Here is a 10111-nt window from a genome sequence, read left to right on the forward strand (position 1 = left end):
CTAAATACATTAGATAAATCATACAATATCTTTATTGATCAGTAATTACAGGTGAATCATACAAAAAAAAAAACCTATACACAAATTCATATAAAAATATGAAGAATGATAGACATAATTAAAGTGACATAAACACTAGTGTGTGTCACTTTAGGACACTGATCAAAATGGATTCACAGCCAGCAAGTATCCTTAAAAAACATTTACCATCCATGTAATAAAGGAATGTCCATCTATCCGTCTATTGCTGAAGCTCATCGATGAGTCTCGTCTCCTCTCGGCCAATGACTGAGCTGCTACCGAGTCCATCGCCCACGTAAACAGGGATCTCTTGGAGAGCAGGGAATCAAACCCTGGGTCCTGGAACAACATATAATCAATAGGGCTGGGGAAAAATATCGATTCATCAATGCACTGCGATTTATTTGTTCTCGATTCAATTTCGACTCAGAATTTTTTTGAAGTCGATTAATTCCTCAATTTAAAAAAAAAAAAAGCATACTCAGTCATTGTAATCTAGAACTGAATATGTCTAAATGTACATGCCTTTTTACATTTGTCCGTGTTATGATTATTACTTTAATGCTGCAGGTTTAGCTCAGGAACAATACTATACAATGGTGTATTCCCTTTTTGCTAGTTATAGCACAATGAAATGGTTAATTATTTTTTAAATGGTTCATTCTAAATAATATTTAGGCATTTTTGTCATCTGCGAGTATTATTGAATCGATATCGAAGCAATTGGATCAATATCGAATCGAAATCGAATCGAATCGAGACCTAAAGAATGGAATTGAATTGTGAGGTACCTGGCAGTACCCAGCCCTGATATTCAACCAATCAATTCACAGCAACGCCAAGGCTGCCATGACAACAACTCTGTCTATGTTTGAGAATGCATCGCCATGACGGAAGCCAATGCATTGCCAGGACGCCAATATTTTTTCTTTTCTGGCGTTTGTTTTAACATGCGTGTCCATGTCGTGTGTTCTTTACCAGTGCAATAGGCCCGCTGTGTCAGTCCAGTCTCTGCTCCTCGGTGAGGAGGTTGGAACAATATTCCTGGATGCCTGGAGAGAGAGAGACAGAGAGACAGAGAGAGAGAGAGTCAGAGAGAGAGACAGAGAGACAGAGAGTCAGAGAGTCAGAGAAACAGAGAGACAGAGAGAGAGAGAGAGAGAGCGAGACGATGACCAAATGGACCCGTTCAACTTTTGACGGTACTGCATTTCCACGCAACTTTTTCATAATTAGAGCTCCGTTGCTCGTACTTCTTGAATAAGTAGTGTGCAGCACCTATTATTAATACAAAGTCACGACGGATGGTCCGATATGCAGAACATGCGTACTATCATCTGGCCGGCCTCTTGCGGCCAAACGCAGGAACAAAGAGCCTATCGTCTTCTCATCGGGACATCAGACACAAGCTAGGAGGTGACCATCGAGAACCACAGTGGAGCTCTCCTCACGGTCGGACGCTCTCGCTGCGAGTCGACACTTGAGGCGAGCGGCGTTGGCGTGACTCACTCTCCACGATGCGGCTGTAGGCCAGGGCCGCGGGGGAGTCGGGCACCTCGGCGAGGAAGGACCGCCCCTCGTCGCAGCTGCGCCCGATCCTGGGGTCCAGGGGCACCTTGCCCAGCAGGCGGAGCCCCAGCTCCTCGCACATACGCTCAGCGCCCCCGGTGGTCGGAGGGAAGATCTGCGACGTGTTCTGGGGCAGAAGAGAGAGACACGGGGGGGGGGTCAGAGGTCATTTAAGCTTTGTCATTCAAGAATTTGATGGGGTTCTACGCATGACATGCAATGCATAAGATTTATGTACATTATATTATCATATGTTGTATGCATGATCAAATCTGCATTAAGGTCAATAATAGAACTGTGACACGGGTCTGATAGCCACGGAGGAGGTGATGGGAGACAATGAAACATGACATTAGTTCATTGTCTCTTTCTCTTCTTCACGAGGGTGAGAAGCCTCACTACTACTTACCTAGAACTGACAGGGCCTTGTATCCTATAAAAATACTAGTGCCGTCAGTTTAACGTGTTATTAATGGCGTTAACGCAAACCAATTTTAACGGCGTTAATTATTTTATCACGCGCTTAACCCTCCTTTGGCTTGGCAAACGTTGTCGTTTTTTCACCCGTGCGTGCGTGCAGGCGTTTATCGATAGCCTGGTAATGTGTAGATACAATGTACATATACATATACAAAAATACATATTGAGTAAAAAAGGTGGATGAGTGAAAACGACAGGACTGAGGGGTTGGGGGCGGGGCCCTAGTGTCCAAAGGGCACCAATCACCTTGCACTTGGGGCAGACGAAGCCACTCATGTTCTCCACCACGCCGATGATTGGCAGCTTGACCTTCTGGCAGAACCGGATCTCCTTGCGCACGTCCTGCAGCGACACCTCCTGAAGGACATCGAAGAGGGAAGCACGGACTGTGAATGTGACTGTGTGACTGTGTGACTGTGTGACTGTGTGACTGTGTGTGTGTGTGTGACTGTGTGTGTGACTGTGTGTGTGTGACTGTGTGTGTGTGTGTCTGTGTGTGACTGTGTGTGTGTGACTGTGTGTGTGACTGTGTGTGTGTGTGACTGTGTGTCTGTGTGTGTGTGTGTGCCTGCGTTACCTGAGGTGTGGTGATGATAACAGCCCCATCAATGCCAGCAGTGCTCAGGTACTGGACGATGGACAGATGCTCGTCTGAGGTGCCAGGGGGCGTGTCCACGATGAGGTAATCCAGGTCCCCCCAATCAACATCCCTCAAGAACTGCTTGATCATGCCTGATTGGTCGAACAGTGGGGGGCGGGGCCACACAGAATAACTGGTAGACACACACACACACACACACACACACACACACACACACACACACACACACGACTCTGAGCGTACCGTTCTTCTTGGGCCCTCTCCAGATGACGGCGTCGTCTGGGCTGCTGAGCAGGAAGCCGATGGACATGACGGCCAGGTTCTCCTCCACGTACTGGGAGACCAATCAGACGCCGAGGTTTAGCACAGAGAACCCCCCATTGAGAAGGCTTTGCTACAGTTTCAGGGGGGATGGGGAAGACTCACCACGGGGGACCAACCGGAGCCACTCTGATGGACCTGGAGGAGAAACAAAGAGGTTAAGATCAGCTCCGTTCAAACCAGGGGGGCACGAGAAGAGCTTCCAGGGGGGACTTGTATAATATTTTGATTTACCTAAAATTCATTTTATTCATTCACACATTCGTAGATTTCAATAATGATGGTAATCGTACTATACGTGATCTCATCGAGGATACTTTCTGTAATTGAGATCATACCATTTCCATCCGATACATGTAGACGGGAAAATCTAGAAGACTACGTCGACAAAGGAACATGTTACGTTTCTCGTCAGGCTTGGTGCACGTAGGTAGGCTGCCGTGTGCACGGTGGTGTGGGCGTCCGGGCACTGACCTGTTCTCCGTCCAGACCCATGATCCTCGGGATAGAGGGCCCACAGATGTCCACGTCAAGCACGGCCACCTGGCACACAGCGGAGAGGGGTGAGACGGAGGGAGACAGAGGGAGACAGAGGGGAGACAGAGGGACGGACAGAGGGGAGACAGAGGGAGACAGAGGGAGACAGAGGGAGACAGAGGGAGACACAGAGAGAGAGAGGGAGACAGAGGGAGACGCAGTGAGACAGAGGGAGGGGGGGGAGGGAGAGAGAGAGAGACACAGACAGAGAGAAACAGAGACAGAGACAGAGACAGAAACAGAGAGAGATCCAAGTGATTTTTCCCAAAGTAGGTATTCAATGAATACCCTTGTTCTTAATTCATTGTAACTGTGCATTATAGGACTATTATTATCCTTTTTGTTTACATACAGCATACATGCATGTAGGATTTTAGTCTTTTTTTGTGCATGTGGATGTAAGTCACATTTGATAAAAGCGTCTGCTAAATGACAAAAACATAAATGTAAACGTGGAAGTGTTCTTGTGCTACATGGAAGGAGCAGCACCAGAGGGAGGCAGAGCGATGCAGTGTGTGTCTAAGAACAAGTTGGTCCTCAGACTGCAATGACCTGCTGCCAATTTATTTTTTATTTCAAGTTATTAAAAAGTTCCAGTGCGAGCATGTGTGCGTGTGTGTACACAGTGGAACTATTGGGAGAGTAAAGAACTAGGTCACAAGCAGATCCAACTTGTAACCGTAGCATTTGGGCTGGACAGGAAATGGGGACTTTCTCTTTTGGGGGGCCAATAAGCCACAACAGCAGCAAGCTCAGCGCTATGAAGGAATGAAATGAAACAAAAGTTGCTTGACGGGCTTTTGCCCTAACAGTCTTTTCATAAGTAAGCAAAGATTTTGCACAGGTTTACACATTGTGCTGCGTAAATATTTTACTGCCATAGCTAAGATAACCAAGATGATATGGCTCACACAAGTCTATTTGAATTAACAGTTCCACGCGCTGAGCGTTCCTTGGAAAACTCTAGCTACACACGAGGAAGTCACCACACCACACACCAGCTCAAAAGCCACCAAAAGTCGGTTACCCTCCCACTGAAGCTGTGCGTGGTGTGGGTGTGTCCTCCCAACGGTCGGCTGCTATCTCACAACAGACGGATGTATTTGACCCTTCATTCATTCTCCCATGCCCTCCCAAGCAGAGGACGGAAGAGGTGGGGGGAGAGAGCGAGGACCATGCATGGGGGGGGGGGGGTCAATGTCTGTTCTTCTCACCGTTTGCTGTCATTTTCTTACTTGATGACAAAAACACAATAACTGCCTCTCTGTCTTCCTGATGAGATAATAAACCAGACCAAGGCCGTCCTCATTAAGGTCCACAGAGTGATTTGTTACTTAAAGTAATGCACAACAGAGATCTGTACTTTACTTACAATTAAAATATTAAGGTTGATCTGGGTGTGCATTAAGCACCCGAACCTCAGGTTCGAATCCTCCATTGCAATCTCACATAATTCCAGGTTATCTAACAGAATATTTGGTAGGTGTGTGGTGAATACATCAGTGATGTATGAAGACAGACCATGCAGCAACAATTGCCGTACCATTATAACCTAAAAAAGGATACGCTATTCAGATCAAGCATGATTTTAGTCTGTAGACACACTTTACCATTTTGTCAGTAGAACATTTAACAATGAGACAATAAAGCCTGAACTTCCTGTGACGAAAAACAAATGTTTTGCATCTTATCCCGATGCTGGCTAGCATACTCACCATGACTTGCAGAATGCTACAATAGCAGCAGCACTTTTTTGTGTGACATTTCTACAATGTTGAGTTATTAAAATTCCTTCTTTAACCTTCCCTGCGGGCTACTCCACCAAAAGCATAAAGTAGCATCAGTTTGAATTAGTGTACGAGGAGGCAAGCAGTAGCATGCTGCTGCCAAAGGGAGACTTCTATTGTTTTCATGGCCAGGGGGGCACACGGCCGCTAAAAGACAAACGCACCTTGGCACGCCTCGCAGCATCATCCACTGGGACTGATAATATTAAACACAGAACCAAACCTAGAATCTAATGTTCAGACGTGTTGTCGTTCTACTATGTGACCCTGGTGCGTCTGGTGTGACCCGCTATACAATGAAGCTCTGCCGTAACACGAGTCAAACTCGGAGCAGGAGTGGATCTGAATCCGAACAGGTCTTACGTGTCCTCGAGGCTGCCAGCTAGAGTTCAGTGCAAATTATTGATCGGAAGTGCCTTTTGTTTAGACGGTGACGAGTTTTTTGGGCTTGAAAACGCAAAAATCTGAAACCACTCTCCAGAGTGCAAAACTTGAATACGCTCCACAGTAGCGTTTCCGTCTACACTGCCAAGAGGCAAAACTCAGCTCAGATCTGCTCACGTCGTGTACGCGTTTACGTCACATACATGTTGGATTATTTCCATGCGTCGGACCGTCAAGCTGCTCTGGCAGCTCTAATAAACTTACAGGAGTCTTTCCACGAAATGTACGATATGTGGATATGTGTCGTATTACTGAACAGAGAAGGATCTGTAATTATGTTTTGGTTTTCGCGGCGCAGATAAAAGAAGGAAGATTCTACGCATGCGCTCAGACATGGCGGTGTTGTGTGATGGTGTATCACAGCACCACCTAGCCGCTTGGCATGCACACCCAATCGAATTCCACACACTTTTGCGTCACCGTATGCACGCAGAATTCCTCCCAAAACGTTTGTCTAACGCGGAATAAAAAGTGAAGACGTGACGCCACTTTTGCGTCTTGTGTTCAGACCGTCATCATTTAAACGCAGCCCGAGTTGATCTAGGGATAATGTTAATGTTGTTGTTCACGTTTATTTGTATAAAGGCCCAGGCAGGCCGTGCTCCCCCTCACCTCCTTGCTGGCGTCGCTGGCCAGCGCGTGGGCCAGGTGGGCGCTGAACGTGCTCTTCCCCACCCCGCCTTTCCCAGAGAGCACCAGGATCTTGTGCTTCACCGTCAGCATCTTCTCCGCTATCTCCGCGATGGCTGGGGGGACAGAGAGGCAGTGGGTTAGGGACCTGGTGAGTCGGGCCCTCAAAGAAAAATCTCTTTTGCCTTTTAAAATGTTCAGACGTCATGGACACACAGAGCTTACGCAATTTTATGATTTTAATTTAAAGCGCACCACGACTTTTATGACCAATAAACGGGGTTATGATGATTTAGAGTCATGTTTAACCCTACTAAAGTGTCAAATAATGGGGGGCGAGGGGTCGGAGAAGGACGAAGCCGAGTGTTCGGAGAATTTCAACGGAGAATGCTGAAAGCGCCCAGATGAGAGGAAGAGTTTCCCGAAAATCGACATCGATTTTTGTGCTCCGATTCGTGTCAGGTTGCTCTATAGGAGTCATTAATAAGAAATTACGACCAGAGAGTTTGGCGATCTTTAAATATGATGCCGTTGGCGGGCCAATTATGAACTTATGTACTTTGGCTTACGCAGAAACCGAAGTTGCATCTTCAATACGTCTTGGGTGCATTCAAACAACAGGTTACTCATGGTGGAGGAGACTGGTTACGATTACAATTAAATTTGATTTATGATCAATAACGGCACATTGCATATGTACCACTGACAACAACGGCTGCATTATTGTTAGGGTGAAGCCCTATAGGCCGAAGAAAGAGCCGTAGTCTTACCGGGGTCGGGAGCCTTGGTGGCACCGGAGGCACAGAGCGTCTGGTTCGGACAGCCCTGGCATGCTGAGCCCTTCCCTGCCTTTTCACTGGTGGTCCCAGGACAGTCTGAAAACATTTGAATGAACATTTTTAGAGAAGCCAGATAAAGTAAACTGTAGGGTTAGTTAGATCATAGAATTATTATTTTAGACCCTTAAATAAAATGTTTAAATAACTTCATACGTTACAGTTCATGTGTTTCTAAAACACGTGAGTTAAGCTTCCGTGGTAACATCATCTTCCTAAGTAAGCCATCATGAATAACTGTTGAGGTCATTGACAACTGGCCGAATTTATTTCACATTATAACATTAGGTTAGGCTATTATACACACATGTATTACAGGTGTATACTTCACAGCAAGCTTCAACACAACTTTCTCGAAACGCTTGGAGATGACGCAAGAGAAATGACATATCGCTATAATTTGCTGATCTGTGAAACCGGCAAAGTAAACTACAAAATGTAAGCATTTAATTAAAATCTCCCAAAAACAAAAGACGCTCTCCTTTGGACATTAAATAATACAAACAATTGCATTTAATACTCACGTTCCGGCGCATTGCTGGGGACATCGGACATAATTGAATCCCTGTCCTCCTTCATAATTCTTCCCCTTCTAAAGTTCCTGCTACGCAGGAGAACGTCCTGATAAAACTAAACCCAAAAAGCTGCGCAGTCATTGCCAATGACTCAGGAGGAGCATTTGTCGATTTTACCTAAATAGTCTACTACTTTATGTTACTTAATATTCAGAAACACAGAAAATATTATAATATACTTATTTTTCTCATATATTATAATATATTGTTTATATATTTGTTTTTGTTTTACAGGCGCTATATATGTAACAAATGTATTTTACTAAATTATTAATTAACCATTATATCTCATAGATTAAACAGACATGTTAAATGGCAATGTTATCCATAGAAATAGCTTACGTTCCGGGTCGGTACGTTTGTCTTTGTTTTGGCTTGTTTGTTGTGATTCCTATTCTCCGAGTAGGCCTACCCTGGGTTGCCAGATATGTAACAAATCGTCATAATGATAAATTACATTTTTTTTCTCTGGTTGACCAAGGTGTGGGAAGGTCTTTGCATGCAGATGACGGGGCTTTGTGGATAAGAGGTCGCAATGTCTCTTTTGTGAAAATAAAAGTTCAAGCTGCGGGTCAAGTGGAGGGAGGGACAAAACAATCGGGATTCAAACTGTAGGCTATGTGGCAAAAACTCGGGTGATGTTTTTCCAGACGACATAAAATTACAGCCATATCAATAAAACTATGAACCACCCCTCGAACAAGTTAAAACGATCAGATTTCTTGGTATATGGTTTGACCAAAAGAGATTGCTTCTGACAGTTTTTCAGCTCTATCTAGCATTAGGTCAGGAAGGTCGTTATTTAGAATGGATCTAATCAATTAACTATTTCTTATAATGTACAGACTGCAAATGAAGGGCAATGTTCATCCCGTTTATCTGGGTTCCTGCTCATGCTTGGTGGGAAGGGAAATGAGCAAGTGGATATTCTGGCCAAACAAGCACTCAAGATATCACATGTAGGCATACACCTACAGGTTCCTCTGAGCAAGGCTGAAGTAAAATCCGTCATCATCAGGACATATAATACAATATACAATATACAAAGACACGTTGGTGATGGGAGGACGGTTGGCTTCAAACGTAGGGATGGAAATACAGGTCTGAATTATTCAATGCATAAAATAGGCAAGCATCCAACTGGGAAATGCCATCACTGTTACCAGCCAGAAACTGTTGAGCATTTATTAGTTAATTGTAATACAATGCCCAGAGAGAACACCTTTTTCAGACACTAAGCAAGGCAGAACACAACAACTTTTCCTTATCAGGGCTTTTGGGGAAAACAGCAGGCAATGCCTATCACAGCATTATTAAGTTCCTGAGCGAAATTGATGTAGCAGAAAGAATCTAGTTTTTATTTGTTTGTTTGTTTTATTTTATTTCATATTTATTTTATACTTCATTTAATTTTTTCCTTTTTATTAGCTGCAATATGGCTCGTTCACACCCCAGTCCAGTAGGTAGCGGTAATGCACCTACAAGTTGTTGTTTTTCCACCGCCAATAAACCCTAAAGAAGAAGAAGAAGAAGAAGAAGAAGAAGAAGAAGAAGAAACAAAACGGCGCACACAGACACAGAGTGTTGCAGCCATGGAAGCAGGAAAACAAACTGATCATCTGAGATATTAACAATTGCTAAGTAACAATGTTTCAATGACTTAAGTAAATATTGGCTTATTGGCTGTCTGCGTAGGGGACGAGCGGAGACAACTCTCTCCAATATTGTGAATCTAAACTGCACTTATGGAAGCAGTGGCGGTCGACCGCCACCTGGTGCTCAGGACTCCCGTGAAACTGCCCGAGTTTTCTGCGGCGACACCCCTAGAGCCTTACCTGGCGCAGGTCCGGCTCGCTGCTTGGCATAACGGATGGGATGCGAAGGAGTTCGGCAACCCATCTTGCCCGGGCGTTGGAGGGCACGGGAGTGTGTGTACCCCTCGACTCGGCCCCAGGAGGGAGAGCACCTTGGGGCGTCCGCCGCGGACGTCCAGCTCTACGCCAACCGTGGGTACCCCCCAGTTTCCTGCTACCGCTAGAGAGGAGCTGGCCCTAGACGCGTTCCTCCGGGGTCTTGCGCCGGAGTGTCTGTGGCAGCACGTCCGGCTCAGCGGGCCCCAGACACTCGATGGGGCCCTCGATGGGGCCCTCGACGTGGTGGAACACGCAGAGGCATTGCTGGAGGAGGCCTGGACTCCGCCCAAGCGACCCCCACCACCACCTGACCGACGTGCGTCTGGGACAAGCGGCCGCTGCCGTTTCCGGTGTGGCGAGCCCGGCCACCCGGCCCCGTGACTGCCCCCGCGCCCGC

The 10111-nt window shown here is 45.9% G+C and overlaps 1 protein-coding gene across 2 annotated transcripts; it reads right to left on the reverse strand.

Moving 5' to 3' along the window:
• Nucleotides 1–15: 15 nt before the first annotated feature.
• On the reverse strand, nucleotides 16–7861 carry nubp1 (nucleotide binding protein 1 (MinD homolog, E. coli)). 2 transcript variants are annotated; one of them, XM_056605258.1, is made up of 11 exons: nucleotides 7751–7851; nucleotides 7161–7265; nucleotides 6373–6506; nucleotides 3467–3535; nucleotides 3098–3130; nucleotides 2915–3005; nucleotides 2648–2802; nucleotides 2317–2427; nucleotides 1531–1717; nucleotides 1000–1073; nucleotides 16–360 (listed from the first exon to the last, which is right to left on the reverse strand). In XM_056605258.1, exons 1-10 carry the CDS (start codon nucleotides 7803–7805, stop codon nucleotides 1021–1023), a joined length of 993 nt encoding a protein of 330 aa, XP_056461233.1. In that variant the 5' UTR covers nucleotides 7806–7851; the 3' UTR covers nucleotides 16–360; nucleotides 1000–1020. The 2 variants fall into 2 exon arrangements, with proteins under 2 accessions (XP_056461233.1, XP_056461222.1); XM_056605247.1 differs by having other exon boundaries at nucleotides 35–385; nucleotides 7751–7861.
• Between the last annotated feature and the right edge of the window lie 2250 nt (nucleotides 7862–10111).

The sequence above is a fragment of the Gadus chalcogrammus genome, chromosome 2 (assembly GCF_026213295.1).
Source record: "Gadus chalcogrammus isolate NIFS_2021 chromosome 2, NIFS_Gcha_1.0, whole genome shotgun sequence".
NCBI lineage: Eukaryota > Metazoa > Chordata > Actinopteri > Gadiformes > Gadidae > Gadus > Gadus chalcogrammus.

What these genes read in the sequence shown, in the direction of transcription:
- nubp1 (XM_056605258.1), bottom strand. Translation starts at nt 7,805, where the DNA reads ATGAAGGAGGACAGGGATTCAATTATGTCCGATGTCCCCAGCAATGCG. An exon ending in CCCCAGCAATGCGCCGGAAC is followed by an intron (nt 7,266 to 7,750) that starts GTGAGTATTAAA and finishes AAATGTTTTCAG; the next exon opens with ACTGTCCTGGGACCACCAGT. An exon ending in CACCAAGGCTCCCGACCCCG is followed by an intron (nt 6,507 to 7,160) that starts GTAAGACTACGG and finishes CTGTCCCCCCAG; the next exon opens with CCATCGCGGAGATAGCGGAG.